Raw genomic sequence first — 18,548 nt, 5'->3', positions numbered from 1 at the left:
AGGCTGCAGTCCATGGGGTCGCTGAGGGTCGGACACGACTGAGCGACTTCTTTCACTTTTCACTTTCATGCATCAGAGAAGGAAATGGCAACCCACTCCAGTGTTCTTGCCTGGAGAATCCCAGGGGCAGCTTGGTGGGCTGCTGTCTATGGGGTCGCACAGAGTCGGACACGAGTGAAGCGACTTAGCAGCAGCAGCAGCAGCAGCAAGCACAAGAAACCTCAAAGAGCCAGGGAGTAGTGGCAAATTCCTATTTATAAGAATCAGAGTTTTTACTCTGGTGGAAGAACTTCTTTCTTTACTAGACCCTTAGAACAAGGCTGAGCCCTGTGTTGGGGGATGGAAAGAAAATGATCTGTAAATGAGTTACTAGTTTGAGGGAAATAGGAGCTGCAACCACCTCCCTTCTTTATTCTCTGAAGAGTGTGTTTATAATGGCTATAAAAAATGCCATCACCTATTAGTTGTTGATCTTAGATGTGCACCAGAATTTATGGTACAACATTCTTATATCATAGAGTGGGGTTTCCAAACTGCTGCCATACCTGAGCCTTCAGCAGTGCATCTCATATTTTTATCGGACCATCTTTTTCTGGTTGATGATGTACATTGTAAGACCACTGCATTCCATAGTGCAACCCCATTATCAGAATTTTTTGACTGTAAAATCAGTTTCTTGGTTGTAAGTGATGTTGTTGGAGACCTTGATGTTGTAAATCGAAAAACAGTGGTGCTGGTAGAAGCAATATAAGATGGCAAATGAATCTGTCTCTGGTATAGTAGCTATTTTGTGAGGATAAATTGCTGTTGGTTCAATGTCATTATCATGCCACTAAAAGACTGCCTAGATTCTCTTAGAAATAGGGAAAAATCAGGCTCAGAGTTGGTCTTATATGTACAGGTTTCTATAGCAGTAGGAATACAAATGCTGCTTGAGTATAGATTCCTCGGGTTTATCCATTTACCACTACTGATACGGACACTTGTACAAGAGTCCATTGAATAAGCACCAGGTGACTGAGAAGAGGCTGATCAACATCCACAAGATGGGTCATCTTATTTACCTGATTGTTGTTGTTTAGTCTCCCAGTTATGTCTGTCTCTTTGCAGCTCCCCTGGACTGTGCATGACAGGCCTCCCTGTCCCTCATCATCTCCTGAAGTTTGCCCATGTTCATGGTCTTTGCATTGGTGATGCCATCCAGCCATCTCATCCTCTGATGCCCTCTTCTTTGCCCTCAAATCTTTCCCTGCATCAGGGACCTTTCCAGTGAGTCATCTGCTTGCATCAGATGGCCAAAATACTGGAGCTTCAGCTTTAGCATCAGTCCTTCCAGTGACTATTCAGACAGGATGGGTCATCTTATTCACCTGATTATTGGGTGCCTTCTCTGCATTATATGTCCTTTGGTGGGAATTCACATAGGACAAAAACATTTTCACTCTGGGCCCTATCTTAGATGTTCAGTGTATACTTCTACCCATAACTTGTCATCAATCTTTCAATCTTTTTTTATCTGTAAGATAAAATCAGGTGATACATATACATCATATATATCAATTCTTCTTTGGTTTCAAGCAAATGGACAAGTTATTGCTTCAAGTTCTGTACACTGGGAAGAGTTTCCATCACCATTGTCTTTCAGGGTGATTTGTATTGGATACTAATCTTGTGCACCATCTCCGATTCTCATGAACCCCTCTTATTCTCTTAGTCAGCACCCTACCAGTGCTGGTTACTGTTCTGTACCCACACTTTTGAATTTGATGAGACATCACATACAGGGCATGGGATTCAGATTTCTGAGCAGCTGTTGTAAGCAAATGGCACAAGTGCAAAAAGAGAGTGGGAAAGATAAATTTCCTTCATTTTTCTCCCATGGACTATTTCAAGGTGAAGTTCCTCCTTGTAGTTCTGATGAGCAAACCCACTGACTGAGGGGCCTGTCATATATTTTTGAAACTTGTTATGAATGTCATCCAGTGTGATGATGTGTTGCATTGTTTTGTCTTTTTTCTTGCTTCACTTCCCTTTTCTCCAAGGCTGATTGTCTTGCTTCTTTTTTTCTTACTCTCATTGCCTGCTGAGTAAAGATCACTAATTTAATCAAACCTCAGCTCATCTAGAGGATCTGGTCAATCTGCCTTCAATATTTGCAGTGCCTAAACTTTGGCCACCTCATGCGAAGAGTTGACTCATTGGAAAAGACTCTGATGCTGGGAGGGATTGGGGGCAGTAGGAGAAGAGGACGACAGAGGATGAGATAGCTGGATGGCATCACTGACTCAATGGATGTGAGTTTGATTGAACTCCGGGTGCTGGTGATGGACAGGGAGGGCTGGCATGTTGTGATTCATGGGGTCGCAAAGAGTCGGACACAACTGAGTGACTGAACTGAACTGAAACCCAGTAAGAAACCAGGTCACAAGGGAGCCTTGGAAACCCAGCATTCAGGAATTAACCTCTTGCAATGAAGAGGGAGAAGGGATATATTTGAGAGCAAATGACTGGCTCAGTGTTTTATACATGTCTCATTTATACCTCTCTAGATAGTCTTGTCATTTCAATTTTATAGAGTGGATGCTGATGCATTTAGAGTCCAGGTACCTGGCACAAGGTACCTAGTTTAAAAGTAAGGAGTTTAACTAAGTTCTGCTTGATTCCATATACAATGATCTTAACTATAATCCAGGCAGGCTTTTAAAATATATATATATTTAAGGCCAACTTATCCTTAAAGTCTTGACTCAAACGCCATCCTCTTTTATGTAAAACATTTCCTCTTTTTCTTTGTCTGCTAAAGTAGAGAATACTATACCACTTTAGTTTTTAGGCACTTTTACTAAAGAATACACTTGTCAATGGAAGAGCCTCAGGAGATACAGTTTCAATCTCTGGGCCGGTAAGATCCCCTGGATCTTACTGGAAGTGGCAACCCACTCCAGTATTCTTGCCAGGATAATCCCATGGACAGAGGAGTCTGGTGGGCTACAATCCATGGAGTGGCAAAGAGCCACTCCATGTTTAGAGGCATAAACTACTAGAAGATAGGATTGGTGCCTAATTAATCCCTAGGTAAAACACAGTGAGTAAGTGAACCCCAATTTTGTGAGCTGATATGATTTTGGGTGGCCTCGGCCTGCAAAAATTTAGAGTGGGGCTTGGGTTCCCAGTCAGAGATTGGGACCCGATTGAGGCAGTGAAAGCACCAGATCCTAGCCACTAGACCAGTGGTCAGTGACAAGGCCCTGGCCCTTTGGCTTTGTAGGAAAGAATTTCCGCAAAGATGGAAAGTAGTGAAGCAAGTAAAGTATTTACTAAGAGGAAAAAGAGTATAGTATGTGTGGATAGACACACAGGAGCAGGCTCAGACGGAGAGCCCCTGAGTTGCACCCTCATGGCAGTTTGAATTACTTTTATGGGATATTTCTTTTGGTTTTCCTTTGGCAAATCATTATAATTTGCCTGGTTCACAGTCTATATTTGGTATATCTCAGGATCCTTCCATGTGTGCACATGGATCTCTTAGCCAAGATGGGCCCTTCCAAAGAGGCGTCTTGTTAGAGCATCCCTTGACATTGCTACCCCCTTTGGCCTGCAAGGAGCCTTTTCTGTGCATGTGTCATTGGGGAAGTCTCTTGACTTTGGATTGAGAAATATGTAGTCTAAGCAGGGCCCAGCCTCTTCCTGTAACTTTCCTGCTATTCTTGTCTTGGAGTTTTGGTCAATATAGAATGAATCTCCAATTGCTTTACTATGGGGGTGGTGTGGGGGCCATCTGCCTCCTGCCTCAAAGACTCCTGGATAATTTAGATTTTAGAATGAGTTGAATGGGGAGCAATCTCTCCTAAGCATATAGAATGAAGTTCTACCTGCTTACTTCCATTTATCATTTTCTATCCCATCCCTGATTTGAGAGGTGGTCTGGCATTAGCCATATTTATTACTTTTAAGGCAAAGAAAGCATTTTAGAATTAGGTGCTAGAAAAGCTAAAGAAAGCATTTCATCAGAGAAATGTCAGTATTTCAACAAACAGTTAAAAATCCATTAAAAAGTGATCTCTTTACCCCTAGAAACTGAAATATGACAAGAACCTTCCAGAATTTTAAAATCTCAATGAATAAAAAAAGGGTTATGGGAAAGCTTATATTAGGCTGCAACCCATTGAGGACAGAAACTGGTGTCCTGGTTGAAAGAACCACCTGGAAAACCCCAGGAACTGCTAACTGCCTCAAGCAGGTAGAATCTGGAAATATTCTGTTCTCTGATCTGCAGGAAACACTGGAAACTGGCGTGGAATAAAGAGGAGTCAGGACTCACAGATGTAGAGAACTAGTGATTGCCGGGGGCAGTATAGGGGTGGGGGAATTATTACAGGGAAGAACTGATCCCATGTTGGATCTGCTGTTTCTTTAACCTTTGCTTCTCATTATTATTTTTCACAAAAGGATACTGTTTATACATAATGGCCTGCCTTGGGGAAACCTGACCCTCTAAGTATTAACCCAAAGTGCCTTTGTTCAGGATCCTGTCCACTTGTGGATGGCAGGAAGGAAGAAATGAACACATCCTCTCCCCAAGGCTTGCCATTCTAGGGAACCTTATGCAAGATAAATACCCTTAAAAAAAAATTTCCTCACCTTCCCCCATCTCTGTTCTACTAAAGAAGCTGGCATCCAGACCAGATAAGATGATTGTTTTGAGACACTAATCTGCCATCTTCTGGGTCAGTCATATTCCTTGCCTCAACACTTCATCTCTCGGATTTACTGGCCTGTTGTGTGGCGAGCAGAGCAAGCTTGGACTCAGTAAGAGAATGGGGGAGTACAAACTATTGGGTAAAGATAGCCTCAAGTGTATTGTATGACACGGGGCATAGAGATAATATTTTGCAGTAACAGTAAATGAAAACGAACCTTTAAAAATTGTATAAAAAATAACAGACATTTAAATAAAAAAGGAGTCAGCGCATCCTGCAGTGTAGTCTGTCACCTCTACACTGTCTTCTCCCCACACTGGAGGGAAAGGAAGAGGGAACGGCTGAAGTTAGTTCTACAAAATAACTGTCCAACATGCTCAAGACTCATGGTCGTGAAAACCAAGGAGAAACTGAGAAACCATCACAGACCAGAAGAGACTAAGGAGACAGGAAGACTAATTGCAGTATGGTACCTACATTAAGTCCGAAACAGAAAACAGACACTAGTGAGAAAACTAGTGAGATCCAAATAAAATCTGTGAGCTTTCGTTACTAGTAATGTACCAATATCGGTCCCTTAGCTTTGACAAATGTACCATGTTTATGTATTATGTTAACATTAAGGAGACTGGGTGAAGGGTATATGGAAATTCTCTACGCTATCTTTGTAACTTTTCTGTAAATCTAAATGTATCCCCAAATAAAAATGTTTATTTTAAAAGATGCTCAACTCTGACTCTGAGTGGTGGAGGAAGTGTGGCATGTGGAAGGACAATGCAGAGGAGTCCAGACAGATGACTGAAGCTTGTTCTCAATATCCTATTGGAAAGGAAAGGGAGTACGTACGGAGCTTATAAAGTGAAAAAGTTGGCTTAAAGCTCAACATTCAGAAAACTAAGATCATGGCATCCAGTCCCATCACTTCAGGGCAAATAGATAGGGAAACAGTGGAAACAGTGGCTGCCTTTATTTTTCTGGGCTCCAAAATCACTGCAGATGGTGACTGCAGCCATGAAATTAAAAGATGCTTGCCTTTTGGCAGTAAAGTTATGACCAACTTAGACAGCATATTAAAAGGCAGAGACATTACTTTGCCAACAAAGGTCCGTCTAGTCAAGGCTATGGTTTTTCCAGTGGTCGTGTATGGATGTGAGAGTTGGACTATAAAGAATGCTGGGCACAAAAGAATTGATCCTTTTGAACTGTGGTGTTGGAGAAGACTGTTGAGAGTCCCTTGGACTGCAAGGAGATCCAACCAGTCCATTCTAAAGGAGATCAGTCCTGGGTGTTCATTGGAAGGACTGATGTTGAAGCTGAAACTCCAATACTTTGGCCACCTGATGTGAAGAGCCGACTTATTGGAAAAGACCCTGATGCTGGCAAAGATTGAAGGCAGGAGGAGAAGGGGATGACAGAGGATGAGATGGTTGGATGGCATCACTGACTCAATGGACATGGGTTTGGGTGGACTCCGGGAGTCGGTGATGGACAGGGAAGCCTAGCATTCTGCGGTTCATGGGGTTGCAAAGAGTCAGACACGACTGAGTGACCGAATTGAACTGAACTATATCATGTTCCTTTCTGAGTGCCCTCCCATTCTAATATAATTCTAACAACCATCCCATGAAATAGCAAATGTTCCCAGTTTACAAGTGAAGCATGAAAGTTTCAAGGAGTTAAAGTCATTTGCTCATTATCACACCTGATGTGTGACAGATCCTGAAATAAATCACTGCTTTTCTGCCACATTATGCTTGATCCCTGAGTGTATTAACAGGTGAGAACTGTTGCTTCATCATTACCACTTTATTTGCAACCACCTTCATTCCCCAGGTACAGGCATAAATTTAGATAGAAAATTTTTCTCCTCTCCAACAGAATCTCGATGTTTAAAGCACTCATGCACGTGTCTTGGGCTACATGCCTAATTTCTCATTCTCTCCAGAAATGGAAATTCCTGGCAGCCTCTGTTGCCCCAGAGGAACAGACTATGGCTCAAACTCTATTACCAACCGGGGTTCTTGGCCTTCCCCAATCAACAGAAATGGACTAATTGACTAGAGGGGAGACAAGAACGTCAGGCAAGGCTTTACTGTGGCCCTGCTATAGAAGGGGTTAAGTGACAACCAGCAATGTTCCCTTCCTTGCTTGCTCCCTGAGGGGCACAAGCTTGAGGGTAGAGGTGTGTCTATTGGTCGAGCCAAAGGGGTGGCTTAGGTGCTTTGCTCACCTCTGAGGTGATGTCTGCAAGGAGGGCTTGTGCAATACTCTGCTTTTGTTCCCAACACCGTGTTTTTCCTTCAGGCTCTTCCAAAGTGACAGTTTTTTTTTTTTTTTTTTCAGTCTCTTCTGTATCTTTTGGGGCCAGAATTTGCCTCAACTGCGACATGAATACAGTTATTTTTAGTCCCATACAGTTTCTTTGTATTTTGTTGCTCCAGGAGAGGTGTGTCCAAGTGAAAGTTTTGCGACACTGCAGCAAAGGGTCCCAGGTCCCAGCCTTCTCATAACCATCCTCTTAGTCCCCATCTACCTCAATTTATAGCCAGGCTGTTTGCGGGGTTGGCTCTTTGGGAAGGAGCAGGCACACTTTATCCTCCTTCTGGTGCCTCCTATGGAAAGTCATCAGGATGGACTGCTTTTTTTTTTTTTTCTTTAAATGTTTATTTGGCTGCACCCTGTCTTAGTTGTGGTGCATGGGATCTTTGTCACCTCATGCAGGATCTTCCCTGTGGCACCCGGGCTCTCTAGTTGTGGCATGTAGAATCTAGTTTCCTGACCCTCCAGGCCCCCTGCACTGGAAGCATGGAGTCTTAGCCACTGGACTACCAAGTCCTAGCATGTACTGCTTGATACTTTCTTTCAGGTCCCCCGGCTGCCTTGCCCAGCACTCAAGGGGTTCAGAAAGTTCAACTTCAAAAATCTCTTGGATTTGCATACAGATCCCAGCAGACCTGTTATTTCCCTAACTTCATCAGGAGAATTATAAAGTACTGGTCTTCATTGATAGCAGAAAATGCTTTTCACAAACACTGGTTCACATGAGAGGAGATGCAAGCTCTGGAGCCATGGTGAGTTGTGGGCCTGGGGAGTCGGAGCTGGGGCCTGGGGCCAGGAGACTGAGCCTGGAGGTCTTGCACCACCGCCCTACACCAGCAGCGTTTCAGCCCTACATGTGCTGCCTCAGGGCAGCACTGAATGGTCTCTGCTTAGGGCAGGCAACTATCCTTCAGGTCTTTCCATAACCTGAGAGGGGAGAGTTACCTCAAGGCCTTTGCTGATCCTCCTTATTATAACATACTGGGCTTGGGTAGGTATCAGGAATGAGTCCTTAACCACATTAGTGTCCTTTCTGAGCTTGATGGATCCTTGTTGAGAAACATGGTGACCTCATGATAAAAGGAAACACTGCTCCTTCTCAGTCCTCAGCCAACTAGCCGAACCAACAGAACAAGCCCCAGATAACTCCCACAGGGCCTGCTCTTTGCACAGGCTGAAACTGACAGCTTCCCTGCATCCTACTGTGGGGCTTTTGATTATGGGACAAAGATAGTCAGAGGATGGATTCTGCCTTAATCTGGGGTCAAAGTGAATGAGCAAACCTCCCCTTAGACTGTATATTCTGACTAGTTTGAGCAGGCATAGAGGGGTTACTAATCCTTAGCTAACCCAAGTCAAGAAGGCTGACAGCTATCTAACAGCTGATCAGAGTTAACATTTGTTCACTAAGGGATTATGATTTCTTGATAACCTCACCGTAACTCAAGAGAGAACTTTCCCTTTTACAGGTGAAAGCATTAGGAGGTAATGTTAGGAAATCTGCCCATGATCATGTAATTTATCATTAGTGGAGGATTTAAACTTAGGCAATCTGGGTCTGGAACATATACTTCTACTCTGTGCTGCCTAGCCTGGATAATATATGTGTAAGATGCCAACTCTGAACATTCCAACCTCTGAAATGCTAGTGTGAGGAGACTCATGATTTTAATAGAACAGCCATTAATCATGGTATTTAAGGCCTTCAAGGGAATTAAAGAGATATCACATTTGCAGACATATGCTGCTAAGTCACTTCAGTCGTCTCCGACTCTGTGTGACCCCATAGACAGCAGCCCACCAGGCTCCCCTGTCCCTGGGATTCTCCAGGCAAGAACACTGGAGTGGGTTGCCATTTCCTTCTTCAATGCATGAAAGTGAAAAGTCAAAGTGAAGTCGCTCAGTCGTGTCCGACCCTCAACGACCCCATGGACTGCAGCCTACCAGGCTTCTCCATCCATGGGATTTTCCAGGCAAGAGTACTGGAGTGGGGTGCCATTGCCTTCTCCGTGCAGACATATGAGACCTGCTAAAACCATCTGAGACCATAGAAGGCTGGGTTACAATATATTCACAGGTACCAGTGATTTACACAAACAAGCCTCTAAACCAGATTGATTCTACCTACCTATCATTTTAACTTAAACGTTCAACACTAGAGACATTCTGGATTCATTCCAGACCATGGGATCTCTTCCTAAATAACCAGCCTTCACCAGTTAAATCTAATCAAAGGTTTTGGTTGCCAGCTTTTGAAATGAGACAACACATATACAGTAGTCAGATTTGAAGGGGATCTACTGTTTAAAAACATTTAAAGAGATAAAAAATTTTTAGATGATGGATAGGATCAGATTTATTTAATAATGATGTTTTTTTTCTATATGGATCCCATGCCTATAAACAAACTAAAACCTTTAGAGAAATTACAGTTTTCTTCCTATACTCAGATTTCACTGCAGTTTCATTGGTGTGTGTGCCTAGTCGCTCAGTCATGTCCAACTCTTTGCAACCCCATGGACTGTAGCCTCTCAGGCTTCTTTATCAATGGGATTCTCCAGGCAAGAATACTGGAGTGGGTAGCCATTCCCTTCTCCAGGGGATCTTCCTAACCTAAGGATCGAACTTGCATCTCCTGTAGTGCAGGCAGATTCTTTACCATCAGAGCCACCAGGGAAGCCCCATTTCACTGATAGCTTTCAGGATTTAAGTCTTGTATGAAAGCAGTGGCCTTTCAGTTTATATGCAGTGTGGGCTGAATATCTCTTATTCAGCCCTAGAACATAAGAAGGCTTCGAGCTGGTAGAAAGCCGCAGAAGGTAGAGGGGTCTGAGTTGTTTTTGGGCAGCCGGAGCCCCTGCAGATAGGTAGTGGCTGCCCAGTTACAGGTGCCCAGCCTAGATAGGTTTATGCTAAGCTTATTTCTGAGCAGAGCAGTATTAGAGCTATTCTAGGCTAAAGCACAACAGCTTCATGGTCTTGGGGAAAACTTGGCTCCCCAGTTCCCCATAGTCCTTGCTAAGCCAGAGCTGCAGTGCCAGAGCCTGTTTTTCTGTAACCTCCCTTTTAGCCCCATGCCTGGGGCTTCTTCAGTCTCAGGACTCGGCTGGAAAATCCAGAGGCTTAAAGCTTTGTACCCCCTTAAGCATTGGTTGCCATGAAATCATCTTATGGAAAGAAGGTCTCTAAACTTCTCCAAGCTGAGTCATTTCTTTTTGGTGGCTCACAGTTTGGCCTTGAACCAAACTGGGGGTAGACTTCTCTGGTTAGAGAAATATAGTTGTTGTACTATTCATAGTCTTCTGGAACCTGGATGAATAAGATGGTAGAGGGGCAGAGAGCATAATTCAGTTTTTTTTTTTTTTTAACTCATCCTTGAAAAGGCCTGCTATGCATTGATTCTCTGTCACTTTCACCATCTCTTTCTCATTGCTTTTCTTTCCACATACAGTTTTACCATGTTTTTCTTTTGCTCTCTCAGGAGAGTTCTTTTTTTAAAAATTAATTAATTTATTTATTATTATTATTATTTTTACTTTACAATATTGTATTGGTTTTGCCACACCTCAACATGAATCTGCCATGGGTGTACACGTGTTCCCAATCCTGAACCCCCCTCCCACCTCCCCGCCCCCCACACCATCAGGAGAGCTCTTATTTGAGGAGAAAGTTCTTCCTAAGCCATGAACCTATAACTAAACTCAGGTAGTGTGCAATACAAAAATTGTAAATAAGCATGTGGGCCCCTTATAATCTTAAAACTTGAGGGATTGGTGCATATAAGCAGTCAGAGAGGAGGGCGGGGTGGTAAATGGGATCTCATAAATTTGAAATCCTATTTCATCTTCTTTGGGGATGAGAATTTGCAGCTTTAATAATATTAATAACCATCATAGCTAGCAGACAGAGGCAGCATAACACAGTGCTTAAGAATGTGCACTCTGGAGTATAGCACAAGGAGCTTGACTCAGTATTCTATAATAACCTAAATGGGAAAAGAATTTGAAAGAGAAGAGATGTATGCATATGTATAACTGAATCACCCTGCTGTACACCTGAAACTAATCCAGCCGTACTCCAACATAAAATACAAATTAAAATAAAATTAGAGGAAAAAAAGAATGTGGGATCTGGAGTCCGACTGCTTACATTTAAACTCTCGGTCATCCACTTTCTTATGAGCTTAGGCAAGTTATTTGACCACTTAGTGCCCAGTTTTGCAATGTGCAAAATGGGAATGAAAATTATCCCTATCATAAGGCAGTAAATACTTGCTTGATTAATATCAAGCATTATTATAAGTGCTTAGTATGTGCAACACACTATCTGAAGGGCTTTTCATGTATTTTCAGTCTCTATATTCTCGAGAGACACATTATTTTCAAAGATTTTAGAGATGAGAGCGCTGAGAAATGGATAGATGCAAGCCAGTCTCTTCTCCTTCCTCTTAATGGGGTCACTAACAGGTTTCCTCACTTCTCAGGCTCTAGTTCCTCATCTGCAGAAGGGGAATGGCACCACTTACAGGTTTTGGAAGGAAGGAGACTTACTGAGATACTGGGTGTGAAAATAGTAGGTGTCTCTGCTTATTGTTACATTTTAATAAATGCCTTCTCTGTGGTCAACTGGTGGCTCAGTGGTAAAGAATCTGCCTGCCAATGTAGGAGACATGGCTTTGACCCCTTGGGTTGGAAATATCCCTTAAAAAGGGTATGGCTACCCACTCCACTATTCTTGCCTGAGAAATCCCATGGACAGAGGAGCCTGGTGGGCTTCAGTCCATGGGGTCGAAAAGAGTCTGATACGACTTAGCGACAAAACAACGATGGTGTGCTCAAGAAGTTTATAGACTTTTTTTCCATGTTCACAACCACTCTATGAAGCTAGAGTTATTGTTCTTTTTTCTTTTTAAACATGATAAGGGTATAGCCTTTTGGTGAGCTGCTTGTAACACCTGCAGCATTAGAATGGAGGGAAGAGGAGGCAGCCTCCCTGGTATCACACACTGCTGAATTCTTGGGTCTTGGGTGCAGGCAGGCTGTACATGGTAATTTGGCTATTGCATCCCGATGATGAGCCACAACCTGTGTGGAAAGGCTGGGAAAATCTGGGAGTGATGGAAGCAGAGAGGCCTGGCTGGACTGGTTTGAAGACTACTTCTCTTAGGTGATTTCACTCTGGTCTCAGACATCCTCATCTGCTTTAAAGGGAGATGAGGGTGGAGGGAGGGGACAGAAAAGCTGACCTTTAAATTATCTTGAGGACAAAACTAATAATCACAAAGTATCAGAATTACCTTTTCTTATATGAAGAACTTAAGGGAATAGCCTTTCACTTTAGGGCAGCTGGGATTTAAATCCTGATCTATCACCTAACATCACGAACTTGGGAAAGTTATTTAAGCCTCCCTGAGCCCCAATTTCTTCATCAGAAAATAAAAAAATATCTCACAGGGTCAGAGGATTAAGTAAGCATGTGTGTAGTGAAAGTGAAAATGTTAGTTGCTCCGTAGGCAACTCACTCCAGTACTCTTGCCTGGAAAGTCCCATGGATGGAGGAGCCTGGTGCGCTGCCATCTATGGGGTCGCACAGAGTTGGGCATGACTGAAGTGACTTAGCAGCAGCAGCAGCAGTGTCTCTTTGCGACCTCATGGACTGTAGCCCTCCAGGCTCCTCTGTGCTTGGGATTCTCCAGGCAAGAACACTAGAATGGGTTGCCACGCCCTCCTCCAGGGGAATCTTCCTGACCCAGGCATCGTGCCTGAGTCTCTTGCACTGTAGGCAGATTCTTTACCATCTGAACTACAAGCGAAGCCCAAGCATATGTGTGGAGAGCATTTATAAAGGACAAATAATGTAATTTACTGTCCTTTACTATTATTTCAGTTCATTTTAGTCGCTCAGTAGTGTCTGACTCTTTGCGACCCCAGGAATCGCAGCACGCCAGGCCTCCCTGTCCATCACCAACTCCCGGAGTTTACCCAAACTCATGTCCATTGAGTCGGTAATGCCATCCAGCCATCTCATCCTCTGTCATCCCCTTCTCCTCCTGCCCCCAATCCCTCCCAGTATCAGGGTCTTTTCCAATGACTCAACTCTTCACATGAGGTGGCCAAAGTATTGGAGTTTCAGCTTCAGCATCAGTCCTTCCATTGAACACCTAGGACTGATCTCCTTTAGGATGGACTGGTTGGATCTCCTTGCAGTCCAAGGGACTCTCAAGAGTCTTCTCCAACGCCACAGTTCAAAAGCATCAATTCTTTGGTGCTCAGCTTTCTTCACAGTCCAACTCTTATATCCATACATGACCACTGGAAAAACCATAGCCTTGACTAGACAGAGCTTTGTTGGCAAAGTAATGTCTCTGCTTTTTAATATGCTATCTAGGTTGGTCATAACTATTATTTAGTAAAAAATAAATAAATAAACTTAGAATCCTGAAGAAGTGTCAGAAAGCAAGGGATGTGGCAAAAAGGGGAAAAATTAGGGTAAGGCAAGATGGATGTAACTCCAGCACAGTGATACAGGGTTCTCTAGGGAACAAAGAGAAGGGGGATGTCCTAGTTGCTTGAGAAAGTCCAAATATTTGAGAAGGCTATTCTCTTTTTTAGGTGGGATTGTGGACCCATGGTTGTCATTTGACTATGCTGTGGACAGAAGCTTTATGCAAAACTATATGATGCCATATGGAATGATAGTCCACAAAAACGTTGCACACAGGTGGGCCTCAAGCTGCTATTTTGTGTATAGGCTAAGTTGTATTTAGAGAAAAGTCTTTCTACTTGGGCTCTGGCCTATCAGATAATGTATGTCTTGCCTGACAGTTTGGGAAATATTTCATAAGCTTTCTGCTTGAGTATCAGGGCTGAGCTGAGATCAGGATCACCCACTTTGGCTTATAGCAAATTATTCAAACTGAGAAGATGGTAGGAACATCCTCACTCAGTGTCTGACACATAGTCAGCAAATTATAGCAGTCACTCTTACTATTGTAATCACTATCAGAAACTGATTGGTGGAAGCTCATAGGCCCATATTGGAACAAATGAGCATGTTCTTTTAGGGCGGCGGTCCCCAGCCTATAGGATCTATTGCCTGATGATCTGAGGTGGAGCTGATGTAATAAGAGACATAGTGTACAATATGTGTAATGTGCTTGAATCATGCCTTTCTCACTGGTCCACAGAAATATGATCTCCCATGAAACTGGTCCCTGTTGCCACAAAGGTTGGGGACCACTGCTTCAGGCGACTCCTGTCTTACATGAGCTTTCATTGCTATATGCTGTTTCTTAGTGCAACACTTGAGACGTAATGGAAAGTCAGTTTAGTAAAACAGTGAGTAGAACAAATCAAACCATCTGTTCACTCCTTCGATTCACTCCTTGGATGAAGAGAGCCAGATAGAAAAGAGTATATGCTGCATGATTCTTACAGGTGAAATTAATCTGTGGTATTAGAAGCTGGGATAATGGTTATCACTGAGAGGATGGAGTGACTGGAAGGAGTCACGAGGGGTTCCTGGGCAGCTGACAAAATTCTGTTTCTTGATCTGGGTGCTTGTCACATGAGTGTGTTCACTTGGAGGAAATTCATCAAGGAGAATTTATTTAGGAGATATCAACTTTTCTATGTGTATTTTATATTTCAACTAAAAAGAAATTTTTAAAAATTAATTTTTGTTGGAATATAGTTGCTTTACAATTTTTTGTTAGTTTCTACTATGCAGCAAAATGAATCAGTTATATGTATACATATAAAGACATTTTAAGTATTATCAAATATGGTCAATTTGCTGAGTAGAAAGATACCTTATGAATAGTATTTATAATGCTTAGGGGAGAGGTGACTGAGTAGGCTACAGATGTCAGAAGAACAGAGTCCTTCATCTCCTGGACCCAGTATGAAGATCTTGCTTAGACCTGACCTTGCAGCATCAGGGACCTGTGAGGATCATTAAACAAGGTGATGATAGGAGATCTCTTCCCGAAACAGATTTGATCATCGTTTTCCCTCCCCAAGCATATGCTCATTTAAATGTCCATGATTTCCTTTCCTTTTCTTCAGTATTCTGATCATGATTTGAATGAAAATTTGGAAGGTGGATCAGAATACAGGAATACTGAAGAAAGTGGAATAGTTAGGAGGCTATAATATTATCTGGGGAAATTATGATTTTGGCTAGATTATTTTCTTTGGGATCTGAAAGGAGGAGATAGTTCAAAGATAATTGGTTTAGAGAGTATATTATATAGTGAAAAGAGATACTGAGGTTTTTTTTTTTTTTTTCTTCCTCGAGATTTCTAGGATAGCAGGAGAGGGAGGAAGGCCCAATAGGTTTTGGAAGGTGAGTTCCGGGTGGAAAGAGGAATTATAGTTTGTGGTTCTGCAGGACATTCAATTCACAGGCATACCAATGTGAAAATACTTACTGGATAAATGGACATACAGTCCTGTTGCAAAGGAAAGAAACGGGAAGGTTTGTAGTCCAAAAGTGTTATGTGAAGTAATGGGAAAAGATGGGCTTACACACCACACTCCGAGCTCCTTGCTTAACGTTATCAACCTTCTCTGCCTGGCTCTGTAGGTGGTGCCCCTCAAGACCTGCCAGGTTCACCCTTCAGTGCCCACCTCTGCAGAACAAAGCACTTGGTGCTGTCATAACAGCTTTTATGGTAAGAGGGGATTAAAAAAAAAGATATTTAAGGGAAAATGCCTGCTAATTAAGCTCATGGCCAAAGGACTGTCTCCAAGGGTCAGAATAAAATGTGCAAATTTAAGCAGCCCATGAGGTGGAAGTGGGACTGGGGAAGGAGTTTAACAAAGGTGAATTTATCTCATTTCTCATCTTGTTTACCAGATTTAGCTTTAAAGAACACTTGAATACTCCTTCTAGGTTAACCCATCTTCACAGAGAAGACATTTGTCACCAGTGAACACACTGGAAAGAACCTTTGCACCTCAAAGTCTTTTCCAGAAAAGAAACACAGAAAATGTTGGTTCCAGAACAGAATTAGAGGAAAAAACAAACAGCTTCCTTAGCGGATGGTTTTGAAAATATTTCATGGGTTTAAATATGTCCCTTTTGGTGTATTTGTATCTGTTAAGATAGGTCACACTATGGAAAACCTGCCTCTAAGAAATAGAAATGGAATCTAAACTGCTTGTTTCTAACAGCATACTAAATTCAAATACAAAATTATTCTCCTTTCTATATTATTTAGTCTGAGAAGACACTTGAGATAGCTTTTGAGTATAGCTTAAGTGAAAAAGGAGGGTGTTTAGGCCAAAAAGATGGTAGATATCCAGTGCCTAAGCAATATGCAGAAATTAGCTCATAAAATTCATTCAGTATGACTTTATTCAAGGAGAAGATTAAATGATCCAGGAAACAGAGGGGAATGGAGTTCCTCAGAAGAATGAGGCTTCTCTCATGGCCTGAGAAACAGTGATGGGGCGACTCTTCTTTTCCTTAGTCCTTGGTAGGGACTTTTTAAGTGATAATCACAGGAATGAATGCTTCTTCCTTGTAGGGTGGGCCACTGCCTCCTGGAATCACGATGTTCTCCTGTAACACCAGCGCTTCTGGTCATTCTACCTTCCTCCTCACTGGCTTCCCAGGTCTGGAAGCTTCTCACCATTGGGTTTCCATCCCCATCAACCTCATCTGTGTGGTTTCCATCCTGGGGAACAGTATCATCCTCTTCCTGATCAGCACAGATCCAGCCTTACGGGAACCCATGTACAGCTTCCTATCCATGCTGGCAGCCTCTGATCTGGGCCTCTGTGCCTCCACCTTCCCCACCATGGTGCGGCTCTTCTGGCTGGGTGTTCGCGAGCTGCCCTTCGATCTCTGTGCAGCGCAGATGTTCTTCATCCATGCCTTCACCTATGTTGAATCTGGGGTGCTGCTGGCCATGGCCTTTGATCGCTTTGTTGCCATCAAGGACCCTCTGCACTATGCCTCCATTCTTACCCACTCAGCCATGGCCAAAGTGGGGGCCACCATCCTGGTGAGGGCCGTCCTGCTCAATCTCCCAGGACCCATCCTCCTGCGGCGTCTGCTCTTTCCCCAGGTCAATGTACTCTCTCACTGCTACTGCCTGCACTGTGACCTTGTGGGACTGGCCTGCTCAGACACTCAGGTCAACAGCCTGGTTGGCCTGGTCTCCATCCTCCTCTCTTTGGGCTTTGACTCCTCCCTCATCATGCTCTCCTATGCCCTGATCCTACAGACCGTGCTGAGCATCGCCACCCCTGGGGAACGATTAAAGGCACTCAACACCTGTGTCTCACACCTCTGCATTGTTCTCATCTTTTACTTGCCCAAACTGGGGCTGTCAGTTTTGCACCGAGTAGAAAAACACAGCTACCCTGCTCTGGCAGTGCTCATGGCCAACCTGCACTTCTTGGTGCCACCCTTCATGAACCCCATTGTCTACTGCGTCAAGTCTAAGCAGATCCGTCAGGGCCTCTTAAAGCGCTTCCAGCAGAAAAGGGTTGATGTCCCTTAGAGCAGCAGAAGGATCTCGTGGTATGCAACCCATGTGGGTCAACCTGGATCTTGGGGGAGGATTAGTGGTGTAGTTAATTTTTGAGGTTTCTGGATGGTTCAGATCTTACCGCTGAGCCTTTTTTGGGGCACCATCAGCTTCTATAATGATAGTTTTGGGGGACTGAGATCATTGGAAAGCATATAGAAGTATCATCTTGATAATCCTCTTGTTGCTCTGATCAGAGTTGAAGTATTTCAGATTCATGTATACTGTAACATTTCCTGGCCTGGGGGACTTAACCCCACCCACGGAGATGATGTGTATGCATATCTGTTTGTATAGGCACTTCTGTTCTTTTCCCCACCAGATTCCACCCTCCTCCCCAATTCATTTCAAAACTGGGGAAAAGTTGTATTTCTATTATATTGTTTATAATAAGAATATTATGTATAAGTATATTCTTTACCATCTGAGCCACCAGGGAAGCCTAAACTATATTCATCTGAATACTGATCTCCCACATTTAATATTAACCAACTCATACACCAAGAAACAGAAAAGGGGAGTGGTTGGTAGGAAACGCATAGGATAAACTGTACATGCTAAGTCGATCTATACCTATTTACACCTTAGGGAGTATTAGTTTTCTCTTGGTTCTCTTCATGTATGTCTCTACTTTGAGCTAGAGAGAAGGTTTGGCACTGTCAAGCCCTAAAAGGCTGCTCACTGTCTGTTTAGATTTTATGATTAAGTATTTGAAATAATGGTTAGATCCACTTTCTGAGCTTGCATTAGAGCCCACATGAGGGTAGCATCCAGGTTTGGTGCTAGATTCCATGGTTTTAAGAAAACATTTCACTCAGGATTTACAAAATCCCTGTATTGCTAAAACTGCCAACCCTATTGGATATGATTTGTAAGGATGTAAGTATTAGTTTCCACATTTATTTTGTTGTCACTCTGGGTAACTGCATGATAGGTGAGCCATTACCATGCATGAGACAATGAAAGGAATTCCTGTAGCATTAACAGTG

At 43.0% G+C, this 18,548-nt stretch overlaps 1 protein-coding gene across 1 annotated transcript; it reads left to right on the top strand.

Annotated features, from left to right (window-relative positions):
- Nucleotides 1–16,578: 16,578 nt before the first annotated feature.
- On the top strand, nucleotides 16,579–17,532 carry LOC138420181 (olfactory receptor 51G2-like). Its single transcript, XM_069553321.1, has one exon. The coding sequence runs from the start codon at nucleotides 16,579–16,581 to the stop codon at nucleotides 17,530–17,532; it is 954 nt and encodes a 317-aa protein (XP_069409422.1).
- Nucleotides 17,533–18,548: the final 1,016 nt, after the last annotated feature.

Source organism: Ovis canadensis, chromosome 15 (genome assembly GCF_042477335.2).
Source record: "Ovis canadensis isolate MfBH-ARS-UI-01 breed Bighorn chromosome 15, ARS-UI_OviCan_v2, whole genome shotgun sequence".
Taxonomy (NCBI): Eukaryota; Metazoa; Chordata; class Mammalia; order Artiodactyla; family Bovidae; genus Ovis; species Ovis canadensis.
The sequence above is the reverse complement of the archived record's forward strand: the minus strand, read 5'-3'. Positions and strand labels throughout refer to the sequence as shown.